Source organism: Chionomys nivalis, chromosome 2, assembly GCF_950005125.1.
Source record: "Chionomys nivalis chromosome 2, mChiNiv1.1, whole genome shotgun sequence".
NCBI classification, from domain to species: Eukaryota; Metazoa; Chordata; class Mammalia; order Rodentia; family Cricetidae; genus Chionomys; species Chionomys nivalis.
In genome coordinates this window covers 67,479,566-67,502,360 of record NC_080087.1, presented here as the reverse complement: position 1 = coordinate 67,502,360, position 22,795 = coordinate 67,479,566, and the positions used below count along the sequence as shown (strand labels likewise).

At 39.4% G+C, this 22,795-nt stretch overlaps 1 protein-coding gene across 1 annotated transcript; it reads right to left on the bottom strand.

The window, feature by feature from the left end:
• Window positions 1-8,931: 8,931 nt before the first annotated feature.
• LOC130869897 (gastrula zinc finger protein XlCGF26.1-like) lies at window positions 8,932-21,925 on the bottom strand. Its single transcript, XM_057762381.1, has 7 exons — window positions 21,738-21,925; window positions 20,797-20,922; window positions 20,480-20,555; window positions 19,380-19,509; window positions 16,223-16,341; window positions 13,973-14,099; window positions 8,932-12,715 (listed from the first exon to the last, which is right to left on the bottom strand). The coding sequence occupies exons 5-7, from the start codon at window positions 16,250-16,252 to the stop codon at window positions 11,109-11,111; spliced, it is 1,764 nt and encodes a 587-aa protein (XP_057618364.1). The 5' UTR covers window positions 16,253-16,341; window positions 19,380-19,509; window positions 20,480-20,555; window positions 20,797-20,922; window positions 21,738-21,925; the 3' UTR covers window positions 8,932-11,108.
• Between the last annotated feature and the right edge of the window lie 870 nt (window positions 21,926-22,795).

The following is a 22,795-nucleotide window of genomic DNA, read 5'->3' as shown; positions in this document are numbered from 1 at the left end:
AGATCAAGGAGATTAAAATTAGAAAGGAAGTAAACTTTCGTTATTTGCAGACGATTTGATAGTGTACATAAGTGACCCGAAAAGCTCTACCAGAGAACTCCTACTGCTGATAAATACCTTCAGTGATATGGCAGGATACAAGATCAACTCAAAAAAATCAGCAGCCCTTCTATACACAAAGGATAAAGAAGCTGAGAGGGAAATCAGAGAAACATCACCTTTCACAATAGCAACAAATCACATAAAATATCTTGGGGTAACACTAACAAAGGATGTGAAAGACTTATTTGACAAGAACTTCAAGTCTTTGTAGAAAGAAATTGAAGAAGATCCCAGATAATGGAAAGATCTCCCATGCTCTTGGATAGGAAGGATCAACATAGTAAAAATGGCAATCTTACCAAAGGCAATCTATAGACTCAATGCAATCTCCATCAAAATCCCAACAAAATTCTTCACAGACCTTGAAAGAACAATAATCAACTTCATATGGAAAAACAAAAAAACTCAGGATAGCCAAAACAATCCTGTACAATAAAGGAACTGCTGGAGGCATTGCCATCCCTGATATAAAGCTCTATTACAGAGCTACAGTAATGAAAGCATCTTGGTATTGGCATAAAAACAGAGATGTTGACCAATGCAATTGAAGACACAGATATTAATCCACACACCTATGAACACCTGATTTTTGACCAAAAAGGGGGGGGGGGCAAAAAAAAAGATGCAATGGAAAAACGAAAGCATCCTCATCAAATGGTGCTGGAAAAACTTCATGTCAACCTGTAGAAGAATGAAAATAGATCCATGTCTGTCGCCATGCACAAAACTCAAGTCCGAATGGACTAAAGACCTCAATATAAATCGGACCACACTGAACCTTATAGAAGAGAAAATGGGAAGTAACCTTCAATGCATGGGCACAAGAGACCACTTTCTAAATATAACCCCAGTAGCAAAGACACTGAGAGCAATAATAAATAAATGGGACCTCCTGAAACTGAGAAGCTTCTGTAAAACAAAGGACACTGTCAATAAGACAAAAAGGCAACCTACTGAATGGGAGTAAATCTTCACCAACCCTACTTCAGATGAAGGTCTGACCTCCAAAATATATAAAGAACTCAAGAAATTAAACATTAAAATTTTAAATAACACAATTAAAAAGTGGTATACTGAACCAAACAGAGAATTCTCAACAAAAGAATTTCAAATGGCCATAAGATACTTAAGGACATATTCAACTTCCTTAGCTATCAGGGAAATGCAAATAAAAACAACTTTGAGATACCATCTTACTCTTGTCAGAATGGCTAAAATCAAAAACACCAATGATAACCTTTGGAGAGGATGTGGAGTAAAGGGAAAACTCATCCATTGCTGGTTGGAATGCAAACTTATGCAACCACTTTGGAAATCAGTGTGATAGTTTCTCAGAAAATTGGGAGTCAACCTACCTCAGGATCCAGAAATACCACTCTTAGGAATATACCCAAGAGATGTCCAATCATACTACAAAAGCATTTCTTCAACTATGTTCATAGCAGCATTATTTGTAATAGCCAGAACCTGGAAACAACCTAGATACCCCTCAATGGAAGAATGAATAAAGAAAGTGTGGCACATCTATACATTAGAATACTACCCAGTGGTAAAAAATAGTGACATCTTGAATTTTGCATGCAAGTAGATGGAAATAGAAAACAGTATCCTGAGTGAGATAACCCAGACCCAAAAATACCAGTGTGGTATGTACTCACTCATTAGTGGACTCTAGCCATAAACAAAGGACATTGAGTCTATAGTTCGAGATCCTAGAAAAGCTAAGTAATAAGGTGAACCCAAAGAAAAACATATATAGATCCTCCTGGAAATTGGAAGCAGACAAGATCGCCAGGCAAAAGTTGGGAGCATGGCGGTGGGGTGAGGTGGGGGGAAGGGGAGAGGGAGAAAGAGGGGGGAGAAGGAGAGAGTTGGGGAGAGCTTGGGGAAGTGGGGAGCAGGGAAAGAGATAATTAAGGGAGCCATTTTAGGGTTGGAAAGAGGCGTGGCTCTGTAGGGTTCCCAGGTGTCCACGGGGATGTCTCCAGCTAGGACCCTGGGCAGAGGAGGAGAGGGTGCCTGAACTGGCCTTGTCCCATAGTTACACTGATAACTATCTTGAATACCACCATAGAACCTTCATCCAGTGACAGATGGAGATAGAGACAGAGACCCACATCGGAGTACTGGACAGAGTCCCCAAGGTCCAGTTGAAGAGCAAAAGGAAGGAGAATATGAGGAAGTCACGACCACGAGGGGTTGGTCCACCCACTGAGACAGTGTGCCTGTTCTCATGGGAGCTCACCAAATCCAGCTGGACTGGGACTAAACGAGCATGTGATCAAACTGGACTTTCTGAATGTAACTGACAATTGGGGCCAACTGAGAAGCCAATGATAATGGCACTGGGATTTGTCTCTACTGCATGTACTGGCTTTTGGGGATCCTAGTCTATTTGAATGCTCACCTTCCTGAGCCTGGATGGAGGCAGGAGGAGGTAGACTTTCTGGTCTACCCATCTGTGGATGGCACCCTCGCGCTTCCACCTCCACAACTCCCACAACTGTGCCTTCCCTGCCATGATGACTTACTTCTAGTAATGTATATTATACCACAACTGTCCCTTCCCTGCCGTGACACCATACCTCCTGTAACATATTCTATGCCTTCTCACTATGATGACATACCTCTGGCAACATCTATCCTGCTGGCAAACTGGCCTGTGATGTGTGAGCTCGCTGAGAAGCTAGCTCTACAGCATTGTTACCCCACCACTACTCTTTCAGACTCAGCTATGTTTGTCTCAAGTGTCCCCCAACGCCCTTTCTCTGGAAATGGGCTGGACTCACTAACTGTATGACAGAGAAGAGAAAGAACATAAAAATAATCCAGGAGATAAGACGTTTCCTTGAGGTCAGCTAAACAACCAAGTCTTTCTCATTAGGATTGCTACTGTTTGTCATGTACAATAAGATGCCTGCAATAGGAAGAGGAGCTGGGAATACCACCATAAGGCTCTCGTCCATGGAAAGGGTGGAGCAGACCCTCTCAACTGGGAACTCCAGCTGACTGCTTCTTTGTCCCAATTTGGTTCCTGCTGGGTTTCCTGGGAGCCCGATGACAATTGATGACATTTTCTGTATCTGTTTTTTATTCTTTCACTTGGAAGCCTCATTTAAGGGAACAACTCTGTTGTGTCCACAACTCTCTATCAGGAATCCCAGCCGCCTGCCTCACCAGGGCCTCTCCAGTCAATTTCTGTTGAATGTTTTGAACACCCAATTTGATTATGTTATACTTTCTCTATATTTATTGAATGCTTGTTTTTTCTTTCTTTTCCTTTGATTTGCTATATACTTCATAAAATCTTTGATTTGCTATATACTTCATAAAGTCATTTATTCTCATAGATCAGTCTCCAGGCCATAGAGAAAAATCGAAACTTGTCCAAAATCAATCATCCCCTACCTAAGAGAGAAAGACCTCCCAGAGAGAGAGAGAGAGAGAGAGAGAGAGAGAGAGAGAAGAGAGGGGGAGGGAGGGAGGGAAGGAGGGAAGGAGGGAGGGAGGGAGGGAGAGAGAGAGAGATTCTAAGTGGGGCATGCTGCCACACACCTGTAATCTCGGCATGTGGAATGTGCCAACCGTAGTTAATAGCAAGTTCAAGGCCAGCTGGACTAGATAAGAAGTGATCTCAGAAATCAAAAGAAAAAAATGAGGAGACAAAGGAAGAGCAAGAAGAGGGGGACAGAAAAGGTAGAAAGAAGAGGAGGAGGTAGAGAAGGAGAAGTGAACTTCCAGAAGTGAACTATCTACATATATTGGCTATCCGTTAGAAGTAAGGATAGCACTCTGAATCTACACACGCCTGCATTTCTCTGCTCTTGTAAGATTCCCAGTCCTTTGTCTATGGCCCTAGTGTTGCCATCTATGTTGAAGTTGCTCATACTGACCAGCTGATGTCAAAAGCTCCACCCCAGACTCTCCTCTAATGGTTCCACAGGCAACCCTGAAAACCTGCAAGTTCAGCCATTAGCCAACCATCTCTTTCTGTTACCAATACATTCCATCTAGTCTTCCACTAAAGAAATATTTGTGTTAGTCTTCTCTCTGGTTTCATGTCTGACCTTATTCCAAGAGGGATTCATTTTGATCAACACCTGCTGTCTCCTGCCTGTACTTCCTACTTAGTACCAAAAATTTCTCCTGACACACACACACACACACACACGGCTAATTTTAGTTGACTTAACCACAATGTTGGGTTGCGCAAATAGACATTCTTGTGGTTTCCCAGCATAAAAAAAAATCTTCCTGTTGCTATTTGTTTGTACCCTGTGTGAATATGTGTTGCTTTGATGTGTTGGTTTTAAAACAAAGATGAACAGACAGTAGCTAGGCAGGAGATAGGTGGAATTTTCAGGTAATCCAAGGAACTCTGGGAGTAATCCTAGGCACAGATAGCTTACCAGGGAGTCACGGAGGAGGCAGGAACATTATATGGAGGAGATATAATGATCCACATGACCAAACGTAGATTATTATAAATGGATTAATGAAGGAATTCTTTTATTGCTGTATTATTCAGTAAAACTCCAGAGTCAGATATTGGGGTAATAGACTGATAGAACTTCAGAGCAATGAAAAAACAATCAACTGAACTTGCATCTCCATGCCTTCCACAGGAAAAAGGCCACAAATATTTCCAAACCCCTCCCTGTTCCTTCCTATGTTTCTATCACAATCTGGGTCTAACAAAACCTCTATGGCTAATTCTAGTCAGCCAATCACTAACTCTACATTGATACAAAGTTAGCTTTATTGGCCATCTTGGGAGTATCACAACGTGATCAAAATATCCCACAACCGGTTAATTTTATATGCCTAAGCTAAGGCTGAGGCATTATTTGGGAGCTGGTGGTCCAGTGAAAGTCTAACTACAAAGTCCTTCCTGCATAGCAATTTCAAATTTGGCTCAGAGACTGTGCATCTTGCTAGCAACTAATCAATAGATCCTTTAAGTAACTTGGATTGAGTCTGTGGTCTTTTCGCAGGGATCATAAACTCCATAACACTAGATATTTTCTACTAACCTACAACTGCTGATTGCAATTTGCAATGATGAAAAATTCTGGAGTCCCTCAAACCTTTTCTCAGGAAGTGACTGATCTGGGAGTGTGACTATGCTGATACTGGAGATACTTTTCTCTTTATTTAATAAAAATACCTTCCCTTGCCGCCTTCTTCTATCAGTATTGAGGCAATCCTTTTCCTGAGCTGTGAGTTTGTGAGACTATCATTTAAAAATTCACTCTTACCTCATGATGGCATATGAAGAACATAGTGCTGAGTTGTTCATTCATTATGGACTCCTTTCTCAAGGTTGCATCGCGCTTTTGAGGCTATCCTTCCTCTAAATCTCATTCCATGAGGATAACTATTATTATCTGCCTTTCATTACACAACCACTGAAAATACTCTACATACACATTTCACAAAATGCTTAATAAAAGGCTAGAGTCAGGGAGGCATGTGATGTTCCCCTTCAGTAAAACATAGATTAATGCTGGAAGCTTTGGAATGAGGAAATACTTTATGTAAAACTGATCAATATGTATGGCTGTGAGCATACAGCCAGAGGCAACCCAGCCAGTCCATCAGAAAAGGCTGATGAATAAATGATACAATCAGAAGAATGTGTGAATGTCTTTTTCCTACCCCCCTGATGGAGGTGGTTCTTGTATTTTATCTGTTGCTTTCATTGGTTAACTAATAAAGAAAACTGCCTTAGCCCATTTGATTGGCCAGCCTTTAGGTGGGTGGAGTAAACAGAACAGAATGCTGGGCGAAAGAAGCCGAGCCAGTGAGTCGCCATGATTCTCCCACTCCAGACAGACGCAGGTTAAGATCTCCCTGGTAAGCCAGCTTGTGGGGCTACACAGAATATTAGAAATGGGTTAGATCAATATGTAAGAGCTAGCCAATAAGAGGCCGGAACTAATGGGCCAGGCAGTGATTAAAAGAATACAGTTTCCGTGTAATTATTTCGGGGCATAAGCTAAGCCATGCGGGTGGCCGGGTGCCGGGGACGCAGCCCCGCCGCTCGTATTACAACAGAGTGGCGCCCAGCGTGATAATGAACTCCACGTCAAACCTGAGAGGGCTTGAAAAGGAGACAGAGAGAATTTAAGACAGCTTTTTGCTGTTTGTGGGTTGCATGCCACAAAGAAATTGTCCTGACTCAGCAACAGAAAAAAACTGGCTGTTTTAAAATGCCGGCTTTCTGGGCTGTGCCGCCATTGCGATCTCTGTCTGGCTCCTGCGGGAGACAGAGCTTTTAAACGGAGCATTTGGAATAAAGTGCTACGATTTGTTTGATGACAACTAGACTCACTGTGTGCCTAAAAGGAAGTCATTTTGTGCTGCAGCTCAGAGGCACAAGCAGCTCCACCATGCTACTGGTGCAATGTGCAAGGATCAGAGGCACGAGCGGCTCCGCCATGTTGGACTGGGTGGGGCAAGCAAGCAGTACCTGTTTTTGACCTAAGAATGTCACAGCTTAGATTCTTAAGCGCTTAGCGATTTAAAAGCACAAAACAAAGTGCTCCTGGATACTAAAAAAATTACAGATTCACAATAGAACTGATTCAGACACTGTTGGATGAATGTACGTAGGCTAGAGAGAGAAGAAACAAATATAGAGAATAAAGTTAATGGTTTAAAAAAAAGGGTAAAGTCTTTAAAGAGACAGAGTACAGATAGTTATAGATTAAAAGAAATAAAGAAAAATAAGCCACGTAACAATGGAAAATTCACAGAGAGTCTGGATTATGTACATTGTGTTTTCTTTAAAATTTTTGACTGTAAAGGAGCTAAGTACAGAGAGACATTTCATTATATGGGCTGCCAAGCTAAACCAGAATGGATATAAGGGTATTATGATTTCAGAATATGGGTCTAAGGATATGATGCTTTGGAGAGGGTCTTCTTTTGTTTTCACAGAGGATGAGACTCTGTGGATTACGTCTATCCCGATATGGTATGATAGACCACGCCCTCCTGAAAGGTTGCTGTGAACACCTTCAGAAAATTACTTCACTCAACTGCCAACCGAGATGACCCTGACACACAGGTTACACCACGAAAGATCTAAATACAGCGCCCCCATTCAGCAGGAAGCAGTTTGGAGAGAAATAACTGCGCCCATATTCCCAAATATTGTTTATAAATGTTCTTTTACATTTAAAGGGGGAAATGATATAGATATGAATAATTTGCATTGGTATAGATTTTAAGGTCAATTTTGTTATATGTATATGTATTTCTAATCTTGATTAAGGTATTGTGATTGTAGAGTTCATTTAAAAATGTAATGAATATAGGTTGCTAATGGATAATCATAAATAATAGTCAAGCTTGTAGTCACGTTAGATTTTCTAGATATATAGAGATATATTTCAATTAGGCATTCTTCATATCTTTCAAAGACTACAGAACATGGCATTTAAGTGTTTTAATAATTTAGGGCTTTTTATGACAATGAGACACATCTGCTCCTGGCAGCACCAATCTACTTCAAGAGGAAGATGGGCATCGAAGAGGCTCCTTATGGAGTTTGATAGACATTTGGGCAAGAAACTGCTCTTGCCTGGACTGATGCATAAACGACACAGAGAACCAGCAGAGAGAGGACTACTGAACTTGCCTAAAGGTGAGATGGTCTTTCGGGGTTCCTGATTCATGAAAGAGTCTGCGAGACATTCTGCAGGACACAGCAGAAAGTGACTGAACTGTCTTTGGAATTTCCTGCTTGATGAAAATGTCTGCTGGATACTATGGGCCTGTAGGCCGAAGATGGATGCCCCAACGGTACAAAAGAACTTTGGGTGACTGTCCAGGCAGCAAGATGTCTCTGTCATTTCTAGAGTTTGAAGTTTCTTATCTCTTGTTTGCTTAGGTAATATTATATCTTTCTGGAGTCTTTGATGGAGTTGAAGAATGGATAGATAGTTATAGTTTTCCTTAGTTATGATAAAATAGATATAAATATTATAACTGTAATTCTTGCTTGATAACTGTTTTGCTACATGTAATCTTACTATGTTAAAGTGAAAGCCTTTCTTTTTTGTTTAAACAGAAAAAGGGGAAATGATGGAGGTGGTTCTTGTATTTTATCTGTTGCTTTCATTGGTTAACTAATAAAGAAAACTGCCTTAGCCCATTTGATTGGCCAGCCTTTAGGTGGGTGGAGTAAACAGAACAGAATGCTGGGCGAAAGAAGCCGAGCCAGTGAGTCGCCATGATTCTCCCACTCCAGACAGACGCAGGTTAAGATCTCCCTGGTAAGCCAGCTTGTGGGGCTACACAGAATATTAGAAATGGGTTAGATCAATATGTAAGAGCTAGCCAATAAGAGGCCGGAACTAATGGGCCAGGCAGTGATTAAAAGAATACAGTTTCCGTGTAATTATTTCGGGGCATAAGCTAAGCCATGCGGGTGGCCGGGTGCCGGGGACGCAGCCCCGCCGCTTATATTACAACACCCCCCCAGATTGAAAAGCTCTTAGCTTCACCAGTCACATAGCTACCCCCCAAATACTGAGCTGCCTAGGGGCTGGTCCCCGAAGCAGCAAGACTATTGAAAATGTATTTTCCTATATCTTAGGCAACCCCTGTGAAATGGTCTTTTAATTCAAAGGAGTCATGGCCTACAGATTGAGAACTCTAGTATCAAGTTCCTGTTTATAAGTTCAGAGGAACAAGTAGTGAGTTAAGCACATGTTTATGAGACACATTTTGTGGGGAGATGCAACATGCATATGCATCTACTCACCCTAACTGGAAACTAAAAACCCAACCAAGTCCAACCTTTTTAATCAAACAGTTTTATTGGAATTGCTTACAGAAATATGGGGAAGCAGTTAATTACAGGATCATGAGAGACTCAAACACAGTTCCTATGATGAAACTCAAAAGCTGCATGTGACACAGCTTATGCATAATGCAGACCTGGAGCACACTACACTGGAGCACACTGCACACCTGGAGCACACTGCACACCTGGAGCACACTGCACACCTGGAGCACACTGCACACCTGGAGCACACTACACATCAGTAGGCAAACCTACAAGTTAAAGAGCACCCTATCTTAATGACTAAAATCCTCTTCAAAGGGACATGACTTCCCTGAGTTTCTTCATTTGAGTTAAGAACACTGAATCCTATCAGTTTCAGATATGTATTGACGTTGTTTTGAGTGGTGTATTTCTTGCCTTAATCAGCTTCCCTCCAGAATGGATCATTCCGATCTCCAGAAATTTGTTACACAACTACATATAATTAACATTTCTCCATTTGGTCTTTATTATGAAACATTTGAGGTTGAACAAGTAAAAGGTTTTGATGAAACTTGTTCTACATTTTCCCATTTTTCTCTGCATTAACTCCGGATGTTTTCTAAGATTTGAAATTAAAGGCTTTCCCAAATATCTCATGTTCACAATGATTCTCTAGTGTGGAGTCTCAAGTGTAGCTAAGAACAGACCTTGGTTTAAGAAGATCCCAAATGATTTCCCATGGTAACTTGTCTCCTGGTATACATTTTCAGATGTTCTCTTAGACCTGAGAAGCTGGTAAAGACTTTTGAATATATATTACATTTTTAAGTTTTCTCTACCATATGAATACTATGATCTGTTCTCAGGGTGATTTTATAGATAAAAGGATTCTCATATCCACTACTGTAATGGTTTGAATAGGAATGGCCCCAATGTGAATGATTGGCCCATAGGGAATGGCTCTATTAGGAGGGACGGCCTTCTTTGAGTTGGGGTAAACTTGTTGGAAGAAGTGTGTCACTGTTAAGGTAGGCAATGAAGTCTCACATATGCTCAAGCCACACCTAGTACACAGCTTACTTCCTGCTACCCAAGGATCATGCCACAGATGTCTCAGTTCATTCTCTTGCACTATGTCTGCATACATGTCACTATGTTTCCCACCATGACGTCAATGGACTAAATCTCTGAAATTGTAAGCCAGCCTCAGTTAAAAGTTTTCCTTTAAGAGAATTGCTTCAGAGCAATAAAAGCCTGATGAAGACAACTACACTTGCAAGGTTTATCTCCTGAATGAATTCTCTAATATACTCTAAAAAAATGAGCAAACATTTCACTGCATTTATGTTTCTCTTTAGTATCTATTCTGATGTGTTCAAATTGTTTTCCTGTCAGCAAAGCAGTTACACCTGACCATGGTCCTACGGCCCTGCATTAAATACACTGTTGCTTGGGCTGTGGTTTGGTGGGATTTCTGACTCTGCTAGTACTGGCTGTGGCATAGCCAACATATGTAGCTTTTACCTAAGTCTCTATTGTTCTATTTACCAATAAAGGCTCAGGACTCAGACATTGGGGTGAAAACATGTGTTGGAGGAGGCCGCTTGTTTGTTCCTGGCTGCTCAGCCCCGAAATAACCACACAGAGATTGTATTGATTAAATCACTGCATGGTCTATTAGCTCTAGCTTCTTATTAGCTAGCTTTTTTCTACATCTTAATTTAATTATTTAATTAATTTAATTAATTTCTTAATTTAACCAGTTTCTACTAATTTGCATATAGCCACGTGGCAGTGGCTTACCAGCAAGGTTCTGACTTGTCTGTTCTCCCAGCATTCAGTTTTGTTTTTCCCACCTACCTCTATTCTGCCCTGCCAGGCCCAAGACAGATACTTTATTCATTAACCAATAAAAGCAATACATGTACAGAAGGACTTCCCACACCAAACATGCTGGTTCAGAGAGGCCTAGAGACTCAGCAAGAGAGGGTCTCCCCAACCATATCCAACTAAAAAGACTGTGAAATTCCAAATTGTTCATCTATTCATTATTGTTCATTTCTGCATCTTACTTTCAATTGCTAATTCCTGTTAAATAGTTCTGGATTTCAGTCCCTGATCCAAGATTAATATTATTAAAACTCGGGCTTCACAGTGTAATCAAATATCCTGGAATGTATTCTAAGAGTTGAACCAACAGTAAAGAATTTCTCACATTTGCTACATTCTAAAGTTTCTCTAATGTATGTATTCTCTGATGACCTCTAAGATTGGCTTTTCTGGTAAAGGATTTGTTACACTCACTACATTTATAAGGTTTCTCTCCTGTATGAGTTCTCTGGTGAGTCATAAGCTGGACTTTCTGGGCAAAAGATTTGTCACAATCACTACATTTGTAAGGTTTCTCTCCTGTGTGGATTCTCTGATGAGTTCTAAGACCATCTTTTGTGGTAAAGGATTTATCACATTCACTACATTTGAAAGGTTTCTCACCTGTATGAGTTTTCAGATGTGTTCTAAGATTTGAGCCATATGAAAATGATTTGTCACATTCACTACATTGGTAAGGTTTCTCATCTGAATGACTTTTCAGATGTGTTTTAAGATTTGAGCTACTTGAAAAGGATTTGCCACATTCACTACATTTGTAAGGTTTCTCCCCTGTGTGGAGTCTCTGATGAGTTCTAAGACTGCTTTTTGTGGTAAAGAATTTCTCACATTCACTACACCTGTAAGGTTTTGCACCTATATGACTTTTCAGATGATTTCTAAGACTTGGGCTACCTCTAAAAGATTTGCCACATTTACTACATTTGTAAGGTTTCTCTCCTGTGTGGAGTCTCTGATGAATTCTAAGATAGTCTTTTGAGGTAAAGGATTTCTCACATTCATTGCATTTGTAAGGTTTCTCTCCTGTGTGGATTCTCTGATGAGTTCTAAGATTGTCTTTTGTGGTAAAGGATTTTTCACATTCGCTACATTTGTAAGGTTTCTCACCTCTATGTCTTTTCATATGATTTCTAAGATTGGGGTCACTTCTAAAAGATTTGCCACATTCATTACATTTGTATGGTTTCTCTCCTGTGTGGATTCTCTGATGAGTTCTAAGATTTTGTTTTGCGGAAAATGATTTGTCACATTCACTACATTTGTAAGGTTTCCCTCGAATGTGGATCCTGTAATGTCTTTCAAAGTCTGATGTGTGACAGAAGCATTTACCACATTCTGAACATTTGTAAGGTTTTTCCAGACAGTTGGTTTTATAATGGACATTGAGTTGTGAAAAATGCAAAAAAGAATTACTACATTTTGTACATTTATAGTTTTTTTCTTTAGTATGGGCTCTCTGATGGCTAACGAGGCTTGAGTAAGTCTTGAAGAATTTTCCACATTTCCTGCAATGGTGTGGTTTCTTCCCATTATCAGTTTGTTTCAATATAATTTCTCTATTAGAGTGAAAAGATGGACCATACTTTGTACTTTTCTGTTCTTTCTTTCTTTTGTGACTACTTTGATTTTGGCTAATGATGAAACACAAATTTAAACAACTTACATAGTCTTCATATTTGCAAAGTTCATCTCCAGCGTTTCCACTTTTGTGTCTATTGAGGATTGTGGTTTCAACACAGGCAGGTATGTGGTTACCAAAACTGTACTTGTAATTTTCTGCAGTATTCCTCGTATCATAAGGTGTACATTGGCAGGATTCATGAATCACTTGGCCGAGCTCATAACATTTGTAAGATTTCTCTTGAATATTTTCATGATCATGGATAAAAGTCTTTGTGCCTTGGTGCAGGACCTTCTCACATTTATCACATAAATGATGCTTTTCTGAAAAATAAGTACAGTTATTGATAATAGCAATTAATGCACAAATAAAAGATTCAATACTTGATGTTTTCTTAGGTATGACATATAAACTAGTAATCAGAAACAGAATTCTTAACCAAGGAATTTTCTGTTTCACAATCATTAAATGGATGCTCAAAGAATCTCCAATCTGATCTATATCAAACTATGGGGACCAATAATAGCCTACCCATTTTTTCCTTTTATTTTTTTTCATTTATTTGACATTCTAACGGCAGTTTCTCCACCCTCTCTTCTCTCCTGTTTCTTCTGCTCCCCTCCCCTCTGCCCTCCTATCAATTTTTCTTCAGTTTCTGTTCTGAAAATGGCAGGCCTCCCATGGATGTCAAGAAAGCATGGCATATTAAATTGAGGTAGGATTAAATTCCTTCCGTTATATTAAGGCTGGGCAAAGCAACCCACTATGAAGAATAAGTTCCCAATAGCAAGCCAAAAATTCAGGTAAAGGCAGTGATGTTAGGAGTTCCACAAATAGCCCAAGCTAACAACTGTAATATATATGTAGACATCTTAGGTCAGTCCCATATATAGCCTTCTCATTCCTATCTAAACACTGTACTTTGAGCCCATAAGACAAACAGGTGATTGAGCAGTAAAGAACTTTGAGAAAGAAGCTCTGTGAAGGATCATATGAAGAATGTTTCCCTATTTCTTATGTTTTTGAAACAGAGTCACACAGTACAGCTTTCATCAACTAGAAACTCATAAAATAGTTCAGCAGGGAACTCAATATGTTCTTCTGATTCAGCCTCCAAAGTGCAAATATTAAACTCATGCTGTGCCAGTATGAAACATAGCAACTCCACATCAAAAAACAAAACAAAAACATTCTTACAAGCAACAGCTCTTTCTCTTTAAACCTTTTGCATTGTTTATAATCAGAAATAGGTGGAGAGTTTAAGCCAAAACAAAATTAAAATATTCTCATTATCAAGAGTACTGTAATATACTTCCTTGCTTTGAATAGTCAATATTCTTTGAATATTTAAATTTTCTTTATATATTAGATAGGAGGGCTGAAGATATCACAGTGAATATAACATTGGTTACTCTTCCAGAGAATACAGAAAGTTGACAGTGAAGCACCATTAAATAGTTATGTTGATAACCAGAATTTCCCTCATGTCTGGAATTCTCTAGGTTCAGAGAGTTTACATAGATACAAAGTAGGTAAATAAAAAGAATGAATAAGTAATTCTATAAGAAGAACATTCTTACCCACAAAGAGTAGATTGTTGTAATTCTCCCACATCACATCCATGTACAAAGCTCTCTGAGCACAGTCTAGACATTCCCATTCCTCCTGTGAGAGGTCCACCGTCACATCCCTGAATGTTAACAGACCCTGCAATGAGAAATTACCCATTTACCATGCACTGCTTGACAAATGATTTCTTGGTTAAAAAAGACCTACAGATTTAGAGACATGTTCATGATATAAATGAGTCATGGCAATTTTTAAAGGAAAAGAGTTTTCTAGAAGTTCTATATTGCTACTTTCAGAGACAATATATAGACTGATGTACACTGCTTATATCCATTAGGTCTCTCACCTCCATGAATTTACTGGTGATTTCTAAGATCTGAGTAGCAAATAAGAGATTTCCCACAATCACTAAATTTGAACAATTTGTCTTGAGTTTACAGTCTATTTCTTGAAGTTCTTGAAAATGAGGTTTGATTCTCAGCACACTTAGGACAATACAAAACATAACTTAATCTTAGATCCTTGAAATCCAATGTTCTCTGCTGAACCATAAATATTGGAGCCGCCACCAGAGACAGACATGCCAGAAGCTTGCTGGTAAGCCACAGCGATGTGGTGATACACAGCTTAATGGAGATGGGTTAGTTTAGGATATAAGAGTTAGCCAGAAATACACTTAAGCTATTGGCCAAACAGTATTGCAAATAATATAGTTTCTGTGTGGTTATTTTGAGTCTGAGCAGCCAGGCACAAACAAGCAGCCTTCTACTGTATGTATGTATGTATGTATGTATAATTGGAATTTTATTTTTAAAAAAATACTTTATCAAATATTTATTGTCTTGATTGTATTTCCAATCTCTGTGAACATTTTGATGTAATATTCTATTATATTCTATAAAATTCTAGATGAATTTTAATTCATTCATCTAACAGGATTTTACCATACAAAAGTATTATTTATGATTACGCCTTCATTTTACAAAAACTAGAATACACAGGGTCATATACTGTCACAAGTGTGCACCAGAAATGTTAATCCAGAGCCTGAAAATATGGCTCAGAGGTAAAGATACTTTTTGTTCCTGCAGAAAAACCTATTTTAATTCTTTCTAAACACATGGCAACTAACTACAATGTCTGACTTCAGGGATCCAGAGGCATAATTCATCATATAGTGTACATAAACATATGCAGTAAACCCTCATATACTTAAATAAAATATTATTGTAAAAAAAGAAATAGAAACATTAAGATAATTCTTCAGAATTTTCACCCTATGTAATACAAATCTCCAGGGAGAGAAAAAACAAAACAAAACATAGGCTGGAGAGGGCCTTCTCTGACCAAAAGAAAAGAACAGAGTAAAGTCATTAATAGAGACAGTAGTTTATGCTTCCAAACTGATGACTTATGTGAAGCACACAGTCAGTCCTCTATAGAAAATTCTTACTAATATATTCTACATAATGACATACAAAAGGTGGGACAGCAGTGCTCATGCCCCTTCTGAAAAATGAAATTAAACATAGAGAAAATAAGATTTTTCTTAAGAGAATTAACTGCTGAACTTTGAAGAGAATTTTTCCTGAGATAAGTATATTTCAGGTGTCAACGCATATCACTGTGTGACATAATATGGCAAAAAGACAAACCAGAATACTATAACCTTCATATCTTCACAGACATATCAACTTTCTGGTAAGAGCAAGCCATATATTACTTCTATCATCTATACTCCCTATGGTGCTAAAATATTTACTATTAAGGTTCAAGACAATGAGTCTCTTCTAGCGCTACTTTTCTGTAAGTTGCTCAGGGATATCAGTAAAAAGGTCCATGTAATGGCATGTCCATGTTCATAAGTCTGTTCCTGGAAAACTGACCATTACAGATATACAACTATGTGGCACATGAGACGATCCTTACTAATATAAAAGGATACAAGTCCATTCTATGTGGAAAATGGCCATCAACATATTTCTTTGAGTGTCATTTACAATAGCTTATGTTTTAGAGCTTCAAGTTTTAAGTCCACGGAAATTCATGGCCTCACAGTGTAAAACCAAGTGAAAATTTAATGGGACCAGTTTCTGCTATAAAGTATATAAAGACATAAACTTGAATGTAAAAGAAGAAAAAGACAAATAAATTAGTCAAAAGAAACACTTTCAGTAACATTGCCATTGATAGGGAATTTAGAAATTAAATGGTTTCAATAATAAAAACAATTTTCAAAGAAATGTGAACATGGCACTGACCTGGGGAGCATTTACCACAGACGCATTCATTCTTCTTCTTGCTCTTCAGAGATTCTCTCTCAGAAAACAAAGACTGGAATTCTTGTTGAAATTTCCATCAAGGTGTCAAAAATACAAAACTAAAATTAATACAACTAAATTAGGATTAGTGCCAATCCACATAAAAAAGACTAAAAAAAAAACCCAAAATGATACCAAAAATTTTGTCAACATTCCTACAGAAAGGAAAGCATGAAGGGATATATTTAGAGTGATGAAAGAAAATGGCTGTGAGCCTGATCACTGCAACCAGAAACATGGGCTCTTAAAATTCATGGAGAAGGAAAGGCATATGAAGAAGGTTATAAACGATAGAAGTCATCCATTCAAAATGCACTGCAGATCATAATTAGGAAGAAGAATAACAGAACAATCAGAGATTTTAGCCATAAAAACCCAGAAAATATGATATTTTAAAAAGTAACACATGAATAGGAAAGCTGGGGAGTCAGATTATTTTCAATACAGTTATCAGCAAAATACCATTTTTAACTAGGAGGAAGAAAATTACTATCCCTAATTTTACTCATAAAAATATTTTCCGAACAACCTGCTACTACAAAGGGAGGACCAAGAGTGGAACTCAGAAAAAACAGCCTGCTACAATACAGAGAGGATCAAGAGATGAGTGACCAGCCACCCAGCAGGATACCTGCTCTCTAGGTCCTCAACACAGGGACAAAACCCTGGGCCCCTCCCCCAACTACCTAAGCAAGCTTCTCAAGCCAGGCAGGAGGAGAGTTTTCTCCAGGTAGGCTATCCCAATAACCCACACCATCCATCAAATTCTGTAAGCTACAAGCCCCACCATGCACCCAAACTTGCCTATCCTATCCTCCTGCAACCTCGGTAGAACTGTGAAACACAGCTTGCTAAAATACAGAGAGGACCAAGAGGTGAGTGACCAGTCACCTGGCAGGACATACCACTCTCTAGGCCTTCCACAGTAGGGCACAACCCAGGGCCAATTCCAGTTAGACAGAAGGAGAGTTTCCTGCAGATAGGCTGCCCCAGTACACCCACATTCACCAGACCCTGCAAGCTACAAATCCCACTCTGCACCGAAATCCTCACAAGCTCAGAGGAAGACTGAAACACAAGCAGCAACTACAAAGAGAGGACCACGAGAGAAGACCAAAAGAGTAACTCTAAAGCACAAGCAGGAACTGCACAGAATGGAGCAAGAGAGCGCAGCAGCAGAACAGACCAAGAGAGCAGGCTAAGAGAGACCTCAGTGCCTCCATGAGAGACAGACATTGACAGTACAGAGCAGAACAAGAACAGTTCCAAAAGATGCTGACAGCCACTGCAAGGATTGAACCAAGACATAAAGACACTGCTGGCATCAGCATCAATTGAAGAAAGACATGGGTAAGTGCCAATACAAGAATTCATCCAACAACCTAAAAAGCAAAATGGTAACAACAGAACCCAGGGGTCATACAACAGGAAGACTTGATCATCCTAACCCAGAAGAAGCAGAAGAAAACAATTTTATACATAACTTTATGAAGATGATGGAGACTTTTAAAAAGAAAATGAAAAACTCCTTTAAAGATATTGTAGAAAAGACAAACAAAAGTTTGGGGAAAATTAATAAATCCCTCAAAGAAACCCAAGAGAACCAAGAAAAAACAAACAAGTAAAGCAAACAGTTCAAGACCTGAAGAATGAAATAGAGGCAATAGAGAAAACACAAACCAAGGGAATTTTGGATGTGGAAAATTTGGGTAAACAAACAGGAACTACAGAGGCAAGCATAGCAAACAAAATACAAGGGATGAAAGAGAGAATCTCAGGAATTAAAGATGTTATAGAGGAAATTGATTCCTTGGTCAAAGAAAGCATTAAATCCAACACTTTTTTTTTTTTTTTTGATTTTTCAAGACAGGGTTTCTCTGTGGTTTTGGAGCCTGTCCTGGAACTAGCTCTTGTAGACCAGGCTGGTCTCGAACTCACAGAGATCCGCCTGCCTCTGCCTCCCAAGTGCTGAGATTAAAGGCGTGCACCACCACCGCTCGGCTCCAACAAATTCTTAACACATAACATCCAAGAAATCTAGGACACCATAAAGACCAAACATAAAAATAATAGGGATAGCAGAAAGAGAAGAACTCCAGCTCAAAGGCACAGAAAATATATTTAAAAAAAAAGACAAAAACTTTTCCAACTTAAAGAAGGATATCCCTATGAAGGTACAAGAAACTTACAGAAGGCCAAATAGACTGGATAAAAATTACAATAAAAATAAAAAAGTCCCCTTGCCATATAATAATCAAAATGCAAAACATACAGAATAAAGAAAGAATATTAAGAGCTACAAAAGAAAGAGGTCAAATAGCATATAAAGGCAGACCAATCAAAACTATACCAACTTCTCAATGGAAACCATGAAAATCAGAAGGTCCTGGACAGGTGTACTACAGACACTAAGAGATCACGGATGCAAGTCCAACTATTATACCTAGCAAAGCTTTCGATCACCATCGATAGATAAACAAAATATTCCATGACAAAAGCAGATTTAAACAATACCTATTGAGAAACTTAACCCTACAGAAAGTACTAGAAGGAAAACCCAAACACAAAAATCCTCAGAGTGCAGAGCAAACCAAGACACACAGAGCAAAGCTTGAGTCATCCCAGCTGTGATTTCAAGATGACACCACAGACTGACAGGAACAACAGCACCATGACAATGGCAGAAGAGCAGATACCTAAAGCAATAAGAGCAGCAGAAAAAGGAAAATAAACACAATAGAGAAAAATTAATAAAATGGCCTATGAATATTTTCCTTCAGTGATGTTTGGTAACGTATAATACTCCCCAACTCAAACATGAAGATAGGATACAGACTAAAAAAGAGAGAAAAGACACCCTTAAATCAAAATATATACTTTTTATCTATCAAAAGTATTTCCTTCAAATGTAAGGATACAAAGTGCTAAGAGTGGAGGAATTCTTTTATTTCTGTGAAGAGGGTTGGTAATAATTATGGTGAGTAAAAGAAATGCTGAATCTATAAAAATACAAAAGAAATATCAACAAGTGATCAAATGGTCCATTTCCCAATAGATATAAACCAAAAGAATACATAAGAGACATGTAAATACTGACCCATGGACAGCATGTTCTTGGTGTAGGAGGTCTTTCTGTTTATGTGTTGCTTTCATTGGTTGAATAAAGAAACTGCCTTGGCTTTTTGATAGGGCAGAAATCAGGTAGCCAGAGTAGACAGAACTGAATTCTGGGAGGAAGAAAGCAGGGTCAGGGATTGCCGCCATGGAGCCAGCCACCAGGTCAGACATGCTGAATCTTTCCCAGTAAGACACGACCTCGTGGTGAACACAGATTATTAGAAATGGGTTAAATCAAGATGTGAGAGTTAGCCAATAACAGGCTAGAAATAACGGGCCAGGCTGTGTTTAAATGAATACAGTTTTTGTATAATTATTTCGGGGCTAAGCTAGCCGGGCGGCGGGACACAGCCCAGCGCTCATCCTACAACATGTTCTCATGCAAACATGTGAAGAAATATAAAAGGATATTTGTGCTCTGCAAAGATTCTAAGTAATTTGTACCCAGATCACACAGGCATTTTTATGTAAATGGAGAAAACGTTCCTAAGATCTAAAAAATTATGAGAGCAGGATCAAATCAAAAGGTAATCTCAAAACATAAAAATTATAGCAATGCAAACTGGAGTGTTGAAGACAATAAGAGCATATCAAGACGCAGACAATGTAGAGAGAGTCTATTACTTGGCAGAGATATTAAACAAATCTTATCAAAATCTTGCTGGGAATTATATATAGACACGAAACCTGAAGGAATGCAAAAATGTTACAAAACCCAGCATCCAGGACAAAGAGGCTTCAATGGCTCTAACTAACCATGGTATTAAAATTATAGTAATAAACTCATATAATATTGGTATAAAAACATAATCAGTGATGAAAATAGAGGAAGGACAGTATCATTCTCATGCAAAGAAAAATAAATTTAACTCTAAGGTTTAATACTTAATAAAGAGTGTCAAACACCGAGAATTGGGCAATCCTGAAGAATTCTCTAGAATCATTTCTAATAAAATGAATAATAAATGATAATAGTAATTAAAATAAATAGAATGAGGCAAATCCAACCTCATGTCCTCTTTATACTGTCACTTGAGCCCTTTCCATCCCTTCACACCTTCCTCAATCGCTGTAACATACCTGGATCCTCTCTCTTCACATCCAGGGCTCTCTGTTCTGACTCACAGGTGAGCAGGACTTATTGACAATGTGAGATCTGCATATGGGAAAGAGATTCCTCAGAAAGCACCTGAACCTTTTCATGGAGCAACAACAAAAGGTGTTAACATATGCTAACCATGAAAGAGAGAGAAAATATAAAGAACACAGTCTCCTTCTCTTTGGATTTCACTTTATTCTCGAAGATGTGAGACTCATTCACACACATCTCACACATGTGCAGTTTTCTCAGGAACGCTGAGGAAGAGCAAGGGAGACTGCATGAAAACTATTCTCACCCTACGAATCCACGCTGCTATACTTCTCCAATAGAAGATCTCTGCAAAACGCCCTGTGAGCAGGCTATAGGCATTCCATGCCTCCTGCAAGAAGTCCACAGTCACAGAGATGAATGTCAACAAACCCTGAAACAAACAAACAAAACAGTTTCGCCACGTGTATGCACATGGGCAGAGAGCTTTTCTTCAACCAAGGAGGTATATTTCTGATACAGGTGTGTAGTCATAATTATTCAAAAGATGCTTTCTAATTTTCTTTTAATCTAAAGTGACTTTGCTAACTATGAAACAGTATATCAGTGTGGTCTGATATACTCTAACAGCATGTATGTTGGGCTTGCCTGGACCTAAGGTGTAACACAAGAACACAGCATATGAGGACGCAATTCTGAATGCTGTATTTACATCCCACAGTGCATATATCTCACACGGAAAATTAATAGGGAGTAAAGGGTTTACAACCATATCTGTGGAACTCCATAAAATACATGTTCTCCATAAAATATAATCATATGTGCATTGGTTCCTAGTGTGATTATTATCTATATACATCTTTGGCTAGTCTAAAGGGCAAAGGATACTCTCTTAAATAAGCAAGTGGTAAAACAGGGAAGTTAGAAATCATGGATGATTTTAAATTTCAGGAGCGTTGAAATGGCCACAATAGCAAAGAAAACCCTGTTTGCAAACAAAAAAAGAATGCAAATGTTCTTCCAGATTATTCTAGGAAGTATTTTATGAGAAAATAGTCTTATTTTATGGTTCATAAGGCAAGTGAAGAAAAATACTAATATTAAGACCCACTACATAGGATCTGAAATTTACCGACAACGGAAAGATATCCACAACAAATTTTGAAAGCTGTGTCCTTCTGGGCCGCCTCAGCGAGCACAACCCCTGGTCCCTCCCCTCCTGGGTCCCAGCCCCGCAGCTCCTCTGACCTGGGAGGTTCCAGGGCCGCCGGGCTGCGGTTCCCCCACTGCTGACTTTCCCAGGGCGCCCAGCGGCGACCGCGGCTCCAGGGAGTTTTCAGGTCCCGAGCCGGGTCTTCCTCGCCCAGTTCCGGACAATGCGACTTCCCAAATCCAACAGGGTCTAGCGGGATCCCTTCAGCCAGGTTCTCGGAGTGGTTCCTCCTGGCCCCGCCCACTACACCACGCTTCCGGTTACGCGATTCCTCTAAAGCCGTCTGCCAGAAGCTCTATTTTTTTAGTTTTCCAAGTCCACCTCACTCTTTCTTTACCCCTAAATTACGCTAAATACGCAGGTGTCCCCACCCCGCCGGACACTCGTCCCTCTACTGGGTGTCAGGCTGCCCTGGACCCGCTCCCCACAGCCTCCCCTCACGCTTGCTGCCAGCCTAGAGGGCAGAACCGGATCTAGGAGGACACTGCACCGTGGTATCTGACCCCAACCCTGAGTTCTGAAACTTTTGGATATGTCGCCATTAAGAAGGCAGATGCACGTAGTTAGTATAACAAAAGTTACGTTTTATTATGCTGGTTCCTTTATTTCTTTGATATTTTGCCATTTACCATGATATATGTATGACTCCAGGCTTTTATTAAGGCCAGTTAGATTAATGCTACAATAGAGACAGCAAATGCTCTTCCAGATAGTTCTGTGAATATCCTGGCAACTACAAGACAAATGAAAGGAACCCTGATAAGCTCCGGTCGGTATTAATTAAAGTTTACTGACGGCGAAGACGTATCCACAACAGAAATCTGAGAGCCTGTGTCCTCCTCCTCAGAAACATAGAAACTGATCGCCCCTCTGGTCCAGTCTGTTTCACAGTCCTGTTTTTCCTCCACTGGGTTTGTAGTTCCCAAAAGCACAGAGTACTCATAATTTCACCTCATTGTCCCACAGGGTGTGCTGCAGCTGATGGAGTTTTCCAGGACCTGTAAAATTCCATCTAAGTTCTGTTTTGTACCTAAAAATGTAGGCCCTGGATATCCCTCTGGGAATTCCCATCAGTCTCCTGTGATCTGGCTCT

What these genes read in the sequence shown, in the direction of transcription:
- LOC130869897 (XM_057762381.1), bottom strand. Translation starts at nt 16,252, where the DNA reads ATGAATGCGTCTGTGGTAAATGCTCCCCAG. An exon ending in CTGTGGTAAATGCTCCCCAG is followed by an intron (nt 14,100 to 16,222) that starts GTCAGTGCCATG and finishes TTCTCATTGCAG; the next exon opens with GGTCTGTTAACATTCAGGGA. An exon ending in CAACAATCTACTCTTTGTGG is followed by an intron (nt 12,716 to 13,972) that starts GTAAGAATGTTC and finishes CTTATTTTTCAG; the next exon opens with AAAAGCATCATTTATGTGAT.